This window comes from Protobothrops mucrosquamatus, unplaced genomic scaffold, assembly GCF_001527695.2.
Source record: "Protobothrops mucrosquamatus isolate PMUCROS unplaced genomic scaffold, P.Mucros_1.0 scaffold6, whole genome shotgun sequence".
In the NCBI taxonomy this organism is placed as follows: domain Eukaryota; kingdom Metazoa; phylum Chordata; class Lepidosauria; order Squamata; family Viperidae; genus Protobothrops; species Protobothrops mucrosquamatus.
The window spans coordinates 6,289,490-6,308,534 of record NW_015386393.1 but is presented as its reverse complement, the minus strand read 5'-3'; the positions used below and the strand labels follow the sequence as shown (position 1 = coordinate 6,308,534).

At 41.9% G+C, this 19,045-nt stretch overlaps 1 protein-coding gene across 1 annotated transcript in view; it reads left to right on the top strand.

The window, feature by feature from the left end:
• The window catches only part of AP3D1 (adaptor related protein complex 3 subunit delta 1), a 67,830-nt gene that overhangs the window by 33,965 nt on the left and 14,820 nt on the right, over nucleotides 1-19,045 (top strand). Inside the window, exons 9-22 of the mRNA XM_015810028.1 lie at nucleotides 897-946; nucleotides 1,094-1,143; nucleotides 3,734-3,782; nucleotides 6,345-6,490; nucleotides 7,253-7,401; nucleotides 8,116-8,346; nucleotides 8,503-8,734; nucleotides 8,858-9,003; nucleotides 9,972-10,113; nucleotides 10,503-10,574; nucleotides 10,728-10,803; nucleotides 12,906-13,105; nucleotides 14,965-15,038; nucleotides 16,999-17,200. Coding sequence (XP_015665514.1) covers nucleotides 897-946; nucleotides 1,094-1,143; nucleotides 3,734-3,782; nucleotides 6,345-6,490; nucleotides 7,253-7,401; nucleotides 8,116-8,346; nucleotides 8,503-8,734; nucleotides 8,858-9,003; nucleotides 9,972-10,113; nucleotides 10,503-10,574; nucleotides 10,728-10,803; nucleotides 12,906-13,105; nucleotides 14,965-15,038; nucleotides 16,999-17,200 — 1,819 coding nt within the window. The remainder of the gene's footprint in view (nucleotides 1-896; nucleotides 947-1,093; nucleotides 1,144-3,733; nucleotides 3,783-6,344; nucleotides 6,491-7,252; nucleotides 7,402-8,115; nucleotides 8,347-8,502; nucleotides 8,735-8,857; nucleotides 9,004-9,971; nucleotides 10,114-10,502; nucleotides 10,575-10,727; nucleotides 10,804-12,905; nucleotides 13,106-14,964; nucleotides 15,039-16,998; nucleotides 17,201-19,045) is intronic.

Sequence of the window (19,045 nt, the reverse complement as noted above, 5' to 3'; positions counted from 1 at the left end):
TTATACAGGTAGTCCTTGACTTACAACACTTCATTTAGTGACCTTTGAGAGTTACAACGGCACTGAAAAAAGTGGCTTATGACCATTTTTTTATACTTACAGCCTTTGTTGCATCCCATGATCATGTGATCAAAATTCAGATGCTTGGCAGTTGGTTCATACTTATGACCGTTGCTGTGTCCCAAGGTCATGTGATCCCCTTTTGCAACCTTTTGACAAGCAAAATCAATGGGGAAGCCAGATTCCCCTTAGCAACTACGTTACTAACTTATCAACTGGAGTAATTCACTTAACAACTGTGGCAAGAAAAGTCATAAAATGGGGCAAAACTCACTTAACAAATGTCTCAACAACAGAAATTTGGGGCTCAATTGTGGTTGTAAGTTGAGGACTACCTGTAGTCGACAACTAGCACCTTGAATTGCGCCCTGAGAGCCTATTGATAACCAGTGCAACGTGTGTAGTGTAGATTAATATCATGGCATGCCCTTGACTGCTGGTGGAGTCACATTTTGAAGTAGCTGAAGCTTCTGAGTGGTTTTCAAGGGCAGCTCACGTAGATTTAGACAAGAGATGACTAAATCATGGATGACTGTGAATAAGATTCTCTGATGCAATAATGAGTATATTTGAGTACACAGAGTGGATTTGTTTAAATTTGTTGATTGGGGTTTTAAGAATTTAGTTGCAAGTGAAAAATGTAGCCTACCTTTTGTTTTTTAAAATGCATATTTTATTTGAAACCAGGTTGTTAAAAAGTGCAAAACTCAAAGGCCTTTTTTTCTTTCAATGTTTTACACACCTTAGTTTTAAAATGTAGAAACAATACATACAGTCATTTTTCTGATCTTTTTCTGGGGCTAACTGTAGTAACTTAAAGTGTTTTTTTTCTTCAGCACTTCGGCCATGTCACTCCTTTACGAGTGTGTGAACACAGTAATAGCAGGTAAGGGAAATTTCATTGAGGGACATTACATTTTCTAAATAATAAAAAAAGAAAAGCAGATACTTTTATAAATATCCCTTTGAGAGTTAACTTTTTCCAGAAAAGTAGACTGGAAATTAAACATGTGTATCCTTAACTCTTTCACAGTGTTAATCTCTCTTTCCTCGGGAATGCCCAACCACAGTGCAAGCATCCAGGTAACAGGCTTTCACTTTTGCTGTCTGTTTCTTATTTTGTGTTGGCTTTGATGTTGTGTCTTAATTATACACCTAGGGTGGATGCTTATTCTAGAGAGAACATGTTACAATCTGTGCAGGTGGCTAGATGGTTCCTGTTTTACATTTGAGTATCCCCAAAACACACCTAAGAATTCAGGAGCAGATGGTCCAGCTTAGCAATGTAATTTCAGCAATATGTGGGACATAGGGATGTCATCACAATTCCCATGTATACAGTGACAACATACTCTTGAGGGATCGTTAGGAAGATTCTCCATGTATATGGCTGCTGTCTAATTGTAAACAAAGTCAGTAGGAGCCGAAAAAGGAACGCTGTCCCATGTCAAGGTTAGACATATGTTCACAGCAGAATAGGCCATTAAAAATATTGACTACGATAGTTGAATAAAATTTTATATTCAGTGTATACCAGCAGTATCCCAAGTACACGTTTGCTTGGGTCAAGGAGGGAGGCAGGAAGGCATGCAGATGCTTTTATGCTTCACTGATGGTTCTCAGGATTTTCTACTGTATGGAATTCAGAGGTTATAGCACATAATCGTTTGGAGGTGATCATACATACGTCATTGGATCATTCTGGCAACTGGCTGTTCAATGATAGCATTACTTTGTTTATTATTAGAGCTAATACCAGTTTGCCAAGGCAGACTCAGAACCCAATCCATGTGTGCCGTAAACTAATTTCACATGTCCCTTAGCTTAATTTTAAATCCAGCCCATCCAGTAAGAACTGACAAGAGAGCCTGTCCCATCATTTAAACAATGTCATCTGACAAAACCAAGGAGACTACCCTTTTCTGACACTGTGCCTGCCCTGTGAAACAGACTCCTCCTCCCCCCCCTCCCCTTGATGTGTCTGCTTTTCATAAAACTCTTAAGGCCTGACTCGTCTCCCAGGTTGTTATATCCATCTTGATTTTTTGCATTAGTATAGACCAGGGGTAGTCAACCTTGGCTCTTTTATGACTCGTGGACTTCAACTCCCAGAATTCCTGAGCCAGCATGGCTCAGCTTGGAAACCTCTCCCTTTCCCCTCAGCATGGCTGGCTCAGGAATTCTGGGAGTTGAAGTCCACGAGTCATAAAAGAGCCAAGGTTGCTTACCCCTGCTATAGACTGTATGTGTTGCCTTGTATGAAATTTGTCTTATTACTGTTTTACAATGGCTTTAATTTTAACATTAAGCTTTGGTTTTTATTTGTATGAAACCCGTAGTCCTATTTGATTGAGATGGATGGATGGATGGATGGATGGACAGATATTAAAAAAAATAACCTCCCCTGCATTAGATCCATTCAGATCATTGACAGGAAATATATTTCTTTTCTGTGCTGCTTTAGAGGACGTGCATTAGAAGGAAAATGAAAGTGACTGAGACTAAGTGGTGGAAAGAATGCTGAGGGTGTTAGAGAGAATGAAAGGCTGTTCCATCCACTTTTATTATTACTTATTTTTATTATTTTAGATTTTTTTTATCCCGCCTTTATTGGTTTTTTTATTATTATTATTAAAAGTTTTATAGAAATTACAATATGAATCCCCATACCCACCCCAAAACCCCTCTCTCCCCCTCCCCCACTTCCCAGAGCTGAACACAGGGTTACAAATATAATAATCTATCTAACATTAACCAACTATTTAAATAACCAAATCCATAATGCACTTTAACTCCCCTTTAACATAAATTTGAACAAATTAAAATTAAACACAATAATAAATCTATTCATAGCCTAATTATTAAGCAATACAATACTAATATTTAAAATAATAATAATATCATATAATTAAAACTAACAAAAAAATCCATTAAAATAAACTATTAATAATAATAATACTCTAAAATTTTACTCATAACCCAAATGAAACTTTTTAGTCCCATATTTATTCTGAATATAATCTATCCATCTTCTCCAGACCGAAATGTATCTTTCTTGTGATTGATCCTTCAAATAAGCAGAAATTTTGGCCATTTCTGCTAAATTTGACACTTTAAGCGTCCATTCTTCTATAGTAAGCAAGCAGTCTTTCTTCCAAAATTGCGCTACCAATAATCTTGCAGCTGTTCCGCCTTTATTGTTTTTATAAACAACTCAAGGCAATGAACATATCTAAACTCCTTTCTCCTCCTATTTCCCCCCCCACAACAACAACTCTGTGACGTGTGTTGGGCTGAAAGAGGGACTGACCCAAAGTCACCCAGTTGGCTTTCATGCTTAAGGTGGACTAAAACTTGCAATCTCCTGGTTTCTAGCCTGATGCCTTAATCATTAGACCAAACTGATTCCTATTATTATGGCCATATTGACTTCTTTCTGTAGCCCTATCGTGCAGCTCCCCTAAGGAAACTGAGCCCTCAGTAGAACTGGGCTGCCTACCCATGTTGAGATTAGAGCAGGTTCCCCCTGTGTCCTTACTGCTCTTATAGAATGGTCTTCCACTATTAGCAAAATATTACTGATGTTTATTAAAGAATAGAAATGTTTAAGAAATAGAGGGAGGAAAATCCTTGGTTTTGCAGAAGAGGTTAATAATATATGTTGTCTCTGCAGCTCTGTGTGCAGAAGCTGAGGATACTGATAGAAGACTCAGACCAAAACTGTAAGTATGCTGCCATCTAGGAAGGTAGTAGTAATTGAGGTCAAGAAACTGTACTGCATTGTATTCCAAAATTGAAATAGCTAAAATGAGGGGGGGAAAGCACATTCATTTTGCTTCTGGTGATGCTCTTTCTTTCCCACTTGTGAGTTTAGAGAAAGCCTATGGTAAAGTAAATAGGCTTAAGTTATAGAATGTTTTGCTGAATGTAATAAATACAGTATATAATTATAGTAAAATATATATAATACAGTGATTAGTGAACGGTTCAGCATTGAACAAGGAGTAAGTCACAGATGTGTAATGTTCCCTTGGTTGCTCAGTTTATTGAATGTTTTATTGATGTTAATGATGTATTAATTTGGGATATATATATGTACACCAGTATGTAGATGATATGTGTTTGCTGTCTGAGAACTTAAGTCAGACATGTCAAACACAAGGCCCGTGGGCCGGATGCGGCCCGCGAAGTGGTTTCATGTGGCCCGCGAAGCCATCCTGGAAACAGTGAGGGAACGGCCCCCACTGCCTTGGCCCTGGCCCAGGCTGGCCAGGAGCCAATGTACAATTTTGTGGTGGCCATCTATGCTGAAATGCATTCAGTCTTAGCTCCACAAGGCTGTCTGGAAACAGCGAGGAACCAGCCCCTGCCGTGTTGGCCCCGCCCCCTGGGTGCATGCTGGGGAGGTGTCACCCTTTGTGAGGAATGAAGAAATGCACCATCACCTGGAAGTGGCCAGCAAATGGCCCTCGCCTACTTCACATATCCGGCTTGATGGGCTCCGAGGGAGGGGTTTCGGCAGGCAGCGGGGCACTCTCCTCGCAGCGCCGAGAGGCTGAGCTGGGCAACGCAAATCCAAAAAGAAGCGCGACACCGCCCAGCCTCCAGCCTGCCCGGTTTCAACAGGCAGTGGGGCGCTCTCTTCACAGCGCCGAGAGGCTGAGCCGGGCGGCACAATTCCAAAAAGAAGCATGAGGCCGCCCAGCTCCCAGCCTGCCCGGTTTCGGCAGGCAGCGGGGCGCTCTCCTCATAGCACCAAGAGCTGAGCTGGGTGGCGTGAATCTGATGAGAAGTGCAAATGCTGCCTTGGGGAAGTGGGGTTGGGCTTGGTGCCATGGGTGCTCGAGGGCCAGGTTGGGTGTTTGACCTCTGCTGCCCAGGGCTCCGGGCAGCCCGCACTACCATCCAGCCCCCCCCCCACATGGCCTGAGGGGAACAGTGAGGCTCCTCCAGTGGACCATGCCTTGGCACTTCCCTGGTCCCACCCCCTTCTGCCAGACACCCTCAGATCTGTCCCACTCCTGCCCAGGCCCCCACAGGCACTCTTGACACGAACAATGTAGAGCTGGCCACACCCACCCAGTAGGCCACACCCACTCTATCCACACCCACCCAGTAGGCTGCACCCACCCTGGCCACACCCACTCAGCCCTCGGAGGGAAACCGCAATGCTGATGCGGCCCTCAATGAAATTGAGTTTGACACCCCTGACTTAAGTGAAATTCAATGAATGTTAGATTGCTGGTATAATGCAACCAGGAGCATGGATCTAAAAAAGAATGTAACAGAAGCCAAAATTGTTAGGTTTGACAGGGAACATGAAGTAACTGCTGCACATAAACCTAGAGCACATGAATTTGTATAGCAGAAATTTTGCCACAGATGGGAAAATGGATGGGGAATTTTGAAATGTATATGCTTTAGAAAATTGTGGATAATATGTAAGAATGCAATTTATCAAAAGATGCCAAAATAGCGTAAGGCTGTGCTTTTGTCCACAATTGTTAAATGAAAGTAAAAGTTGGGTGTGTTATTCCCCCAAAGAAGTAAGGTGATAGGTAAGTATTTATATATAAGAAAGGAGATGAAAAAGAATGTTTTATCAAAAGAAAAGGAAGGGGAAATGTTGATTTAAGAATGACAAAACAAATGTGCCCTTCCTTTGGCACTCAGAAAGATTATAAAACCGCTTCTAGTAGCCTTCCCCAAGCTGGCACTTTTTAAATGTGTTACCTTTAGCAGACACTATGATTGGGAATTCAAAGAATTCTGTGATCTAGAGGATTTCAGATTTGAGAAAACTGCACAATGGGGACTTTCTTTTTCTTTGTTGTTACCATTGATAAATGCAAAATGGTGCTCTTTTAATATCATTGGTGATCTTGGTAAGATGATGAGGATCATGATGATGAAGAAGAATCAGTTGCATGTGCCTTCCTAGTCCTGGCATCTCTGAGTAGTATTAGCAAGCACTCCTGTCTGAAAACAGTGGAGAGCCTCGGAGGCAAGTCGAAATAGAAAATACAGAAGTGATCAGAGCAATAAGACCAATGTAAGATAAATGCATATGTTCCTTCTGCTGATGTAGTAAATGCACTAGATCCAACAGACATGGGTAAAGTTAACCCTCTATATGAGAATAAAACTTCAGACCACTCCTGGAATTTGATCCATTTATCACCATGTGTGTATGTTGTTCTTGTAGAAATGGAGAGAGCCGTTACAAGGAGTTTTTTTGAATTGTGTTTTCTTTTGTGTGTGTATGTGTTATTTCTTTACACCAGTGAAGTATTTGGGATTGCTGGCAATGTCCAAAATCTTGAAAACACATCCTAAATCGGTACAGTCTCACAAGGATCTCATTCTCCAGTGCTTGGATGATAAGGATGAGTCCATCCGCCTCCGAGCTTTGGATCTTCTGTATGGAATGGTAGGTTTTGTACTTACTGTGCATCCTGGCTAATTTGTTTCTCGAAATAGTAAACTGTCTTCCTATATCAGTGGTGGCGAACTTGTGGCACACGTCCGAGAGGCAGCACTCGGAGCCCTCTCTGTGGGCACACGTGCTGTTGCCCCAGCCCCGCCTTCCCCCACAGCCCCCTCCTCACCAGCAGCCCCCCTGGAGGAAAGTTGCCCCCGAGCATGGCCCACACAGAGCAGCGCAACCAAGGACATGGCAGCCAGGCAGTGTAGACAAGACTCTGCCCTCACGCCCCATTGCGCACAGTTGATGCTGCGGGGCGCGGGCAGAGGGCGTGGCCACCATGGTGCTGCTGGGCTGCCTGGGCAATCTGCGGTGGGCCCTGGAGGTGGTGAGTGGCCCTGAGGGCAGGCGGGGTGGGGGCGGGGCAGGGGGTGGAGCAGGGGCAGGGCCAGTTTTTGGGCACTCGGTCTCTAAAAGGTTCGCCATCACTGTCCTATATACTAGAGTGGCTAATATGGTCGTGCTAATAATGGGATGGAAAAAATGAATCTAAGATAGCTTATTAATTTGTTTAAGTAGTTTTATCCCTAACCACTTTCAAGGCAGCAAAGGAACTGGCAAGTCAAAAGTTTCCAGAATGAAGTATCTGGTGTAGCTCATGGGTTTTCTGCCAAGCTTCATCAAATAGGCATCTTCCCATGTCCTATATCGAGACCAACATTTGCTAACTAGTGCCTGAGTTTCTGTTTGTTTGGGTCCTTGCTACAGGTGTCCAAGAAGAATTTGATGGAAATTGTAAAGAAGCTGATGATCCATGTGGACAAAGCTGAAGGGACAACTTACAGGGATGAGCTGCTAACCAAAATCATTGATATATGTAGCCAGTCCAATTACCAGTACATCACAAACTTTGAATGGTCAGTATTACCACATACTTAGGTCCTGCTTTATAGCCTCAGGAGGATTTCAGAAGGTTATACAATGTTTTCCTCCAAAATAAAGTTTAAATCTTGCATAATAGAGGTAATTCTCACTTAATGTCCATTTGTTCAGCACTCTTCAAAGTTACGGCGGTGCTGAACAAAGGGACTCGCAACCGTCTTTGAAATTCCAGCCATTGCAGCACCCCCATGGACACATGGACAAAATTCCCATAAAGGAGGTGTGGTGCGGAGGGCTCTTGAACCAAAGAATAGCTAATAAACCACATACTATATATCCTATTGCTTCTTCTCCGTTTCTCTTTTATGGATAGCATGTCTTCCCCAAATATGGCCCCCATCCTTAAATCTGTAGCTAACTGCTTTTGAGCCATTGTGATAAAGGCAAGGCAGAATAAACAGAGAAAACAGAAGCTGCCAATCACCATATCATGATTTGGGGAGGGGGAACTAGGCTGGGAACTAGAGTTTGAAAACCAAAAGCAAGCAGAGGAAGAAATTAACAAGCGGTAAGTACTTGAGTGTGTAAAAGCTGTAAGGATAATAGAGATATTAACATTGGAATTGTTGAAAGTTTCAGTATATTATGAAGGTTGTGCATGAAATTTGCCGATAAGCCTCCGGTTTATAATAATAGTCTCCCCTTGGTTTCTCTGCTTGCACATTGGTACCTCTTCTTATTTGCTTCAGGTACATCAGCATCTTAGTGGAGCTGACACGGCTGGAAGGTACAAGGCATGGCCACCTCATTGCCTCCCAGATGTTAGACGTGGCAATCCGAGTGAAGGCCATCCGCAGGTTTGCTGTGTCCCAGATGGCCATGCTTCTAGACAATGCTCACTTGCTAGCCAGCAACACGCAGAGGAACGGAATCTGTGAGGTGCTGTACGCTGCAGCTTGGATATGCGGAGAATTCTCAGAGTAAGTGCTCAGGAATCTAGTTGTCTGAAAAGGAAGGGGTTTTCAAGAGGCCAGGTTCTCGCTTCTCCTTGATGCCTGAAGCGTTTCTTGTGACTCCCCTTTTCCTGTCCTGAACAAGAGGGAAAGAAACTCCCTAAGCTTTCCTCTTTACTTCAGACACCTGGAAGAACCCCAGCAGACCCTGGAAGCCATGCTGCGGCCTAAAGTGACCACGCTTCCAGGCCACATCCAAGCAGTTTATGTCCAAAACATGGTGAAGCTTTATGCCTCACTTCTGCAGCAGAAAGAACAGGCTGGTGAGAAGGAAGTGGCCCAGGAGGCAACCCAGATGATGATTGACCGTCTGCCACAGTTTGTGCAGAGCGCGGATCTTGAAGTCCAGGAGAGAGTAAGAAAAATCAGGCTCTTTTTTTTATTATTTTTTGCCAAATTGGGTTTTTAGCTTTGCATTTTGCTGAGTTTGGAATGAAATAAAATCCCCTTCCCTTCCCTTCCCTTCCTTTATCTTTAGGCTTCCTGCATCCTCCAGCTCATGAAGTACATCCAGAAGCTTCAGGTCAAAGAGGTCCCTGTGGCTGAAGAGGTGACTGCCTTATTTGCCGGGGAGCTTAACCCAGTAGCACCTAAAGCTCAGAAGAAAGTTCCAGTCCCAGAAGGGTAAGATGCTCTGCATTTTTTCCAGTAGCCTCCCAACTCCGTAGCATAAGTAGCCTAGACCAGGGCTTTTCAACCTTTTCACCCATTGTACCACTTTTAAGATACGGCAACATCCGAGTACCATCAGTCGCCTAGCAAGGTGTCAAAAACTTGATGACTCCCCCCCAAAAAAGGAAAAAAGTGATAAAGTACAGGTAGTCCTCAACTTACAACAGTTTGCTTAGTGACTGTTCGAAGTTACAGTAGCACTGAAAAAAGTGCCCCCCAAGCCACAGCCAAGCAACACACCTGCTGACCCGCCTGGCCGCACTCTTCCTCCTGTCCGAGGTTTTCATTGTTGTGAGCATTTCTGTTGAGGATTGGCAGCGAGAGTGGGGTGGGGGGTGTTTGGTTTTTATTCCCCCCGTCTGCTGGGTGGTTGCAGCAGGTTTTGGTCACTTCACATGACCCTGGGACACTGTGACCGTCATAAATATGAATCAGTTGCCAAGCATCTGAATGTAAATCACAAGACCCTGGAGAGGCTGCAACATTCCAGTTGATTGGCGCTTCTTCTGGGCTCAGCAGAAGCACCAGGATCAGCACCGAGCTCCAGCTGGAGCCTGGCACTGATCCTGGCGCGTCCGCTGAGCCCTGACAGCCCTGCAGCTCCAGCCATCTCTCGCTCAGGCTTGTGCGGTGTTGCCACGGGTTCAGCTCATTCCCCTCCCCTGCTACCATTTTTCTAGGATGTTCGCGTACCACCTGCCAGGTGCCAATGTACCACAGGTGGTACCCGTACCACTGGTTGAAAAGCCCTGGCCTAGACCCATCTCATAGCCATAGAGCTTACAAGAACCAGCAGATGATGTTTATGTTTAGGTGGGGTGGGGTGCTTGGCAACCTCTGTTTTAACAACAGGACGAAGATTAAAAGATCGGCTGCCATCTTCTCACATAACCTGAAACAGAGATGCGTTCCTTTCATAGTTTGGATCTCGATTCTTGGATCAATGAGCCGCCTTCAGACAGTGACTCCGAAGATGAAAAACCAAGGACCATATTCCACGATGAAGAGCAAAGGCATTCAAAGCAACGGCAGCCTGAAGTGGATGAGGAGGAGCTGGCCAGGGTAAGCTTGGGGCAATTCCAGGGTGCATAAGATGCCTGGAGGCAAGCTTCAAATTCACTGGATTTTTTTTAAAAAAATCATTGTCCTGAAGGACCCCCAGGAACTTTGCGTGTGTGATTGCCAGGTTCTCACAACATTTCATTATTTTACAAGATTGTAATCATTTTTACTCATTTTTTTTAATGGGAAAATGCACTAAAATGGTTCTGGTCCTTTGATTGAGATACTGAAGCTGTTTGACTGATTGTATCTTGTTCAGTCTGTACCGGTTCTTTAACAATGCAAGTGACTTTTCTACCTTAATCTGGGATTCTTAGTCTTTATTCAAGTGGGAGACGAAACATTTGAATTTCCTTTGCTTTTTGTTTGTTTGCTTTTTTGTTTTAAAGCGTCGAGAAGTTAGGAAACAGGAGCAGGCAAACAATCCATTCTACATTAAAAGTTCTCCATCTCCACAAAAGGTAAGCAAGGCTTATTTGGGGGAATAAAATAGTGACTTAGTGATAGTGAAACATATGTAACAACTGATTTTTCTTTTTAAGTGTTTGCGTGCATCTGCCTGACTGCTGCGTCTGTACATTAGTGCTAAATTCCTCTTCTTTTGCTTTCTCCAGAGATACCAGGATAGCCCCGGTGTTGAGCACATACCTGTGGTTCAGATTGATCTCTCTGTTCCTTTAAAAGTTCCTGGTAAGAGAATTTTATGGCGGATTTCAGCATCATTTGCTCAGTATCTTGTCTACATTCATTGGTCAGACTTGAAGACCATTGTTTATATAATCATCACTCAAAAGTAGGGAGATGTTAGGAAGCTTGGAGAAACTTCAAGGTTTTCAGAAGTTTTTTTAAAAAAATCTGGTACAGGAATCTGAAAATCAGGTCATGAGGACTGAGCATAGTTAATAGAGAATTCTGGCTGCTTAAGAGAAAGGCAGAAAAGTGGGGGCACAGTTTCCACTGTTTCTCTGTGAAAGTCAATTCCCAGCATTCTTGCCCTTTCCAGGCCTATTTATGTTTCTTGACACAAACGCACAGGTGTGTGTGTGATATATATACCTCAAGCGTATGACTTTCATTTAGGACGGAAACCATAATAAAATAAATAAATTTTAACCATTTTGCAGAAGGCCTGGAAAGACAGTGCTGCCTGTATTTCTGAAAGAAACACTTTCCCAAATGAGGGGCCACTACAAAAAAGGCCACCAACCTGGATGGGCAAAATAAATTTGGGCATAGTTGTGCCTGACATAACATGTATATCTCAACTCTAAAGTCTGGGCCACATAGAGTCTATTGCAGTAATCCAACGGTGTAATGTTCAAGGCATGAATTCCTGTGGTCAGGGCAATTCATGAACCTTCTGAATTTGGTCTATATTGGTTTTTTATCAAGAGTAATTTTTTAAAAAATGTACTTTGGTTAAAAAGCATTTAATGTCCTGTAGAATATAATACAATAAACTCAAATTCTTAAAAACAGAGTGCAACACAGAGATAAACAATTAAATTTAAAACAGCAGTTCGAGGACTGCAGTATGTAACTGGTTAGCTAAATCAATCAGTTTACATCCTGCTTTTCAATCAAAAACTTCCTAACCAGCTTTAAAAATAGTAGTCCTCGACTTGGTGACTATTTGAAGTTACGACCAACCAGAAAAGGGGAATTTACAGTCTGGATCCGAAATTCTAGTAATCGCCGATAATCCGCAGCTAAGTCACATTTATGGCTGTTTGCAGTATCTCACAGTCATGTGACCACATTTTACAATACTTTTGCTGAAAACCAGCAGTTCCGGTTTTCGGCAAAACTGCACCAATAGCAAACCATGGATTTGCTTAACGACCACAGTGTTCATTTAACAACTGTCACAAAAAGGTCATAAAATCGATCCAGTCATGTAACTGTTAAGACTTAAGACCGTAAAAGGCAGGATCCATTACAGTTGTAACTCAACTACTATCTGTACTGTGACAGTCTCCATGCAGCATTTTAAAATCTAAAACAGCGGTCCCCAACCTTTATGGCTTCGTGCCCTGGCAGGGGGGGGAAGAGGAACCGGCCCTCTCCTTGCACAAGTCCGGTTGCTTATGCGCATCAGACCGTTGCTTGCTCAAGTCAAGCTGTACACATGCGCCGGCCAGCCACTCGGACGGCCCAGTTCCACGGCCTGGTAGAGGGCTGTTGCCTGGGGTTGGGGGCCCCTGATCTAGAAGACATGGAGAAAAGGAGGAAGAGGGGGGAAAGAAAAATAAGCAAGTTTGGATACTTCCAGGTTATAATCTTTATCATGGCTCTATATAATGAAATATTTCAAATAACTTTATGAAATGACTGCTGGTATGTGACAGTTGAGAGATCTCAACTTTTTCTTAGTGTTATGTCAGTGTTTCCAAACCTGGGCCGCTTTAAGATGTGTGGACTTCAACTCCCAGAATTCCCCAGCCAGCAAAGCTGGCTGGGGAATTCTGGGAGTTGAAGTCCACACATCTTAAAGCGGCCCAGGTTGAGAAACACTGTCTTATTTAATTATAAAGATTGCAGGTGAAAATGATATGGTTAGATATTTTCCCTTCTCTCCTGCAGGATGATCAGTGGTGTATCTGCTCTTCATCTATTAGCAAAGTTTGTAGTTTGTTCAAAATTGGTCACTTTTTCTTGGAATTTAAACCAGGTTGCTTTTGACAGCACCTTAATCAAGTGAAAACCTTCCTTTCAAAAATGCCTTTAATTCAGTAGCCAGTCTTTATACAATCCCTTCTGGAGGCTACTTTTCTCTCTTCTGGTCTTGTCAGGTTTACCAGCATCTGACCAATATGTGAAGTTGGAAGAGGAGCGACGGCACCAACAGAAACTGGAGAAAGACAAGAAGAAAAAGAAGCAGAAGAAAGAAAAATGGGGCAAGAACCGTCGCCACAATTCCCTGCACACAGAGAGCGATGAGGATATTGCACCTGCCCAGCATGTGGATATTATCACAGAGGAGATGCCAGAAGTAAGTGCCGCAGGGCTTTAAGCCTTCCTTAAACCTCCATCCACCAGGCTAGAAACCAGGAGATTGAGAGAGCTAGTCCCATTTTAGGCATGAAAATAGGAGGAAATGTTATTATTGAAATGTTAATACTGATATTATTCTGTCAGCTTAAAGAGATTGATTAATTGATGGATTAGATACGTATAGGATAGATCAATATTTTATTTTAAATAGAGGATATTAGTGGAAGAAGAAATAAATAAGATTTATGATAAAATTAAGGAACTAGAACAGTGTTTCTCAACCTGGACAATTTTAAGGCATGTAGACTTCAACTCCCAGAATTGAAGTCCACATGCCTTAAAATTGTCCAGGTTGAGAAACACTGAACTAGAACATATTTGGAAGGGATACCTGAATTGATAATGTTTTTATTTAAAGTTAATTTGATTATGGTATTGTAAATTTATAAAGCTTTAAAACAGGTCCAGGTTGAATAAATTTAAGATAGAATTGGATTATTTTAAATATACTATGCTATTTGAGGGGAAAAGAGAGGGACTACTTGATGTATTGATTGAATTATGTATATATGTTTTGTTTTTGGATGTTTGATTATCCCAGCACCACGGTGTGTCCTGAGTACTTTGTCTTAAGAATTAAAAAACCAATAAAATTTGTTCCCCCCCAAAATAGGAGGAAAGGGTATTAGTTATATTCCTCGCCTTGAGTTATTTACAAAAACAATGAGGACTGATTATAAATAACTAAATGAAGGGCACTTTGGTTCACATTCCTGCTCCATTGTGTGACCCTTAAGCCAATTGCTAGGTCTGGGCCTAGCCCTGTGAATGGTGGGCAGGGCCTGGCTATAATAAAAGATGGAGCACAGGCTCAAGTAGATACAGTTGCTCATTCTCTCTTTCTAAATCCCCTTTTTTTTTTCCTTCTTTCTCTTAGTCTCCCCAGGGAAGAAATACCTGCCCCAGGTTGAGATTGACCACTGATAGAGAGATTTTGAATGAGGGCTAAAGTTATTCAAAATTCAGCTATCCTGTTCTTGATATATTTTACAAGGATGGCACAGCTTGTAGATGGATGTCTGTTTTTCAACGAAACAGGCTATTTTCCCGCCATTCATGTCTCCTTGCCACCAAAGATGGTACTCGGCAAGTCACGTACCAAAGAATGAAGCAAATGTGAACTTCAGCCAACAAGTGCTTTTTCCAGTGTTGCTTTCGTCGACAAAACTGCTTGATCAAAGGGGGGGGGGAATTATAGAAATGGGACTAATTGGTTTAGAACACCATAAACAGAATAAATCTAAAGCACACTTGAGGAACAGGAACATAAATACTGTCAAATTTTGCCATTGTTGCACACTCTCTAATTTTGGTCTCTCAGTCTTGTACTTTTTATATATCTTTATTGGTAGTTTGTGCGTATTTTTGTTCTGATGTAAATTTCCTAATGATTTAGTAGGCAGGGAGAGACAGTATCTCAGTTTTCCAGTGGTCATCTACATCTTTAAAATGAATAGTTTAGTAAAACTGCTACTAAATTACTCTAGGCCAGAGGTCCCCAACCGTTTGGGCACCATGGATCAATTACGTGGAGAGAGGTTTTTCTGCGGACCGGAGGGGATGTGGTTTTGTGTGCTGCCTGCATCCTGTGGATGGGGCTTTCCTTGTTTGTGTGGAATGGTTGCTGGCATGCCGTGGCCCGGTACTGGTCTTTGAACTGGGGGTTGGGGACCCCTGCTCTAGGTAACATAATAGAAGCATTTGTCTATAAATCAAACAGGGATCACACTATCTTTTCCTTTGAGAATGTATACCTTTTATGTAAACTCATTTTCTGCCTCTTATGCCTCTCTTTAGAACGCTCTTCCCAGTGATGAGGATGACAAGGATCCAAATGATCCCTACAAGGCCCTGGATATTGATTTAGATAAGTGAGTACAAATTTTAGCTCTTGCACAATCCTCTAAAATTCATGCCAAAATGTAGTCCTGACTGTGACAGAGAGCGGAATTTACTGAATGCTGAACATGGTGTACTCACTATGCTCTACATAAATTAAAGCAGACAAGCTAAAGATTTGGGCTTTGATTCCTAAACCCCTGGTTTTACAAATTTAAATTATCGAACGGCAGCTTGAATGTTATCTTGGTACATCTGAGATCTGAATATGAAGATGCATTTTAAAGGAATTCAAGAGTGGTAACGGCACAGTGGTTAGAATGCAGTATTGCAAGCTGACTCTGCCCACTGCCAGGAGTTTAATCCTGACCGGCTCAAAGTTAACTCAACCTTCTGTCCTTCCGAGGTCGGTAAAATGAAGGCCCAGATTGTTAGGGGCAATATGCTGACTTTGTAAATCGCTTAGAGAGGACTGTAAAGCATTGTAAGGTGGTATATAAGTCTAAGTGCCATTGCTGTTGCTATTAGGGCCTTCCAAAGGGAGGATTGTAGGCTTGGATCTTCCTTGTGCCATTAAAGAAGGAATGGAGAAACCTGCAGCTTTCCAGATGTTTCTAGATTGCATCTCTTCTGTCCCGAATCTTAACCAGGCTCATTAGTCTTGATGGGAATTGGGAGTTCAACTAACAGAGGGCAATTAGTTTCAGAATCTTAACTATACTAGTTACCTAAATTTCAAATGGAGGCAAAAATACGTTTGTTTTTCAACGCTGTTCCAGGAGGCATTGTTGGAATCTCGTAGAATTTCTCTATTTTGCCTTTGGATTATTTCCATTCCCAGAAGTTGTCATATCCTGTAGTCATGTTGTTTTTCTTTCTGTCTGTCTGTTTCTCGTACACAGTCTGATTTCAGGGAATTCTGGCAGGTAAGTTCCCTCTTTGACAGCGTGGAAGGCTAATTGCTTCTGTTCAACACTGTAAAACACAACATGGTAAATGTCAGCTGTTTATGCAGAAAAGTTTACACCAAATCTTTAAACTTACACTAAATCTCTACATTTATAGTCTGGAATAAAAATAGCCAGTGAACAACCACTGAATCCTATCGTCAATCTTATCTAAGCCAAAGAAATAGTGGCCCTGCCACTACATTTACACACGTTCCCAATCTTTGAGCAGAGATTTGAGAAACTGATATTTTGCGAGAAGTGTTGGGCTTTACAGTGTGAGCTGTTCCTTTTCCTCTCCTCCTCTTCCTCCTCTTCCCACTTCCTGTAAAACGAGATTTAAGATTAAAATTTTGTGCCAAGGAGGAACCTCCAATTGCTTCAAGATGAATACAACAAATTGCAGAATTGATAGGAAGATTAAATTATGCATTTCCAAGTGGGCGATACTTTTCTTTTCTCAATTGTTTTTCCACTTAATAAAGGCTGACAAACTTTTTCACAGAAGTTCTGTATTTGTCATGAACAGCAGAAATTCTGACCACGAGGAACCCAGGGATAGGGGGGGGGATGAATGAATTGTAATTCTGATCTGAAAAAGTTAAAAGTGAGCAAATCAAAAGTTTACTATATTTGCATTAGGGGACATTTCCAAGCTTTCAGAAGCTGTGTTCTTCTTTTTCAGACCACACAACTCTAGATTTAAAATGATCCGAATTTTTAAAATGTTGCACCTTTGCATCTGGGAAAATGCTACATGAAATTTTCTCAGTCTTCACTCTCTGGAATTTATTCCAGCGCCTAAAGAAATTGCTTTGCTTTTATGTCGGAAGAATTGTACGAATGAAATTCTAACCATTTTGTTCAATAAATGTCGTTTAATTTCATGCGATCCTCTTTAGATTGTGTTCAATTATATTTCACCATAGATGCAGTGGAACTAATTCACTTTGACATGCTGTGCTGACCCTGAACTGCTGTTGGAAGTTGGGATAGACATTTGGTGGGATTTCATTCAACATCTTGCCATCTTTTTTTTATTAAGGCCTTTAACAGATAGTGAGGCACTTCCTGTGCAGAGGCATCGAAACGCTGACGATCTTAAATCTCCTCAAGAAACGCAAGCTCCCCCGGTTGAAAAGAAAAGCAAGAAGCCCAAAAAGAAGGAAAAGAAACACAAAGAGAAAGAGAGGGAGAAAGAAAAAAGGAAAGAGCGAGAAAGAAAAACAGATGAAGACGACAAAAAGGTCCTTGCTTCTACCTACCATATTATTTACAATAGTAGAAGTCCAATGAAGATTCTCAGTAGGCATAGGTGCCCACAAGGAGCAGTGAAATGTAGCCTATTTCAAAGATTCTGACATAATGAAAACTTATATATAGTATTTATAATATGTATGCATGTATTTATTATAAATATTCATAATGCAAATAATAAGGATGCTCAGATATTTCCGAGCAGGCATGGTATATTTGCAAATATAACCAGAATTCTAGATCTGCACCCCCTGGAGGGGAGGGCCGAGGATTTTGCGCAGTATCTGCATGACAAAGTCGCTCGGATCCGGGAAGGCTTGGACTCTGACTGGTTGGCCCAGGGGGAGGAGACGGGAGCAGGTCTTGAGACGGTTGTATGGGAGGGGTTTGACTCTGTTGCTCCTGAAGACGTGGACAGGGTCTTGGGGAGGCTGAATGCAACCACNAAGATAATTCTTCTCCCCTGTCTCATAGCTGACAAAGTGAGAAAGAGCCTGTGGTCTAGAGGTTAATACATCTGCCTAACATGCAGACAGCCCAGGTTCGAATCTCAGAAGGGTATGTCTGGTTGAAAAGAACTAAAAAGTTCGAAATGGCTATTCCAGTTCTCCCTTAATTCTTTGTTAGCAATCCAAATTTTGAAATATATCTATATCTATATCTATATCTATCTATCTATCTGTCTATCTATATATATATATATATGTGTGTGTGTGTGTGTGTGTGTGTGTGTGTATCTCTATCTATCTATATATGATTATTGAAAATAAGCCCTCCGCAAAATTACTTTTTGTGGTTCCATTGGCCTGAAATGGAGCATGCAGCACTTGATCATGTCTATTGATTGAAGTCTATGTAACTCAATATGCACAAAGCTCTTCTCAACCAAAGATCTTTAGAACAAAAATAAAATATGAAGGTTTGTGGATGTTAGCATAACTTGGATCAATTTTTAAAAACCTAAACATTTTTTCCTCCAAGACTAGACCAAAATCAATCACATTTTGTTTTTGAAATGGGGTGAGGAATGGGGTTAACATGTTTTTTTTTAACAAACTTTCAGCACTTCTTTCAAACAAAACATTTATTGAAATTGCTAGTGCTTTCAGTTTTTCTCTCTTCCTATGCAGCATTCTTACACAAGCAGATGGGATAAGCTATCTAGTCTACTCTGAACTGACAGAGAAGCTCCTAATTCAGAAGCTGACTGCATTAACCTTGACTTTCAATGAGGTTGGCTTACCTAGAGCTGGCAGGCTCACTGTCTAAGGGTTCTTCTGAATTGATAGTTCCTGATTAAAGAATATCTGGCAATTATAGCTAGAAGTGCCTATGCTCAGCTCCAACTGGATGTCACTTATCTAGATCAAAGTACCCTTAGGAACTTCACTCATACTCTTGTTCTTTGTTTTCGGTTACATTACCATAATTTGCTCTACATAGGGATGCCTTTGAAAAACTCCAGGTTTCAGTGGCCAACATATTTACTGGCCAGTCATGATGCTGCCACTTTACTTTGGGAGCTGAGAATTTTCAAGGCCTGGGAATCAAAATAAGAGATTGCTATTCCCAGATAGATTCTGCTTGACCAGTTTTGTTGATTAGAGAACCCCAGAGAATACGGTTCTCCTTGTATCACGGAAACGGCATTGGTCACGTTGGTCAATGATCTCTGGAGGGCCCGGGACAGGGGTTATTCCTCTGTCCTTGTTCTTTTGGACCTCTCAGCGGCTTTTGATACCGTGGACCACGGTATCATGCTGCGGCGTCTCGGTGAGTTAGGAGTGGGAGGCACCGTTATGCGGTGGTTCTCCTCCTTCCTCACCGACCGTACG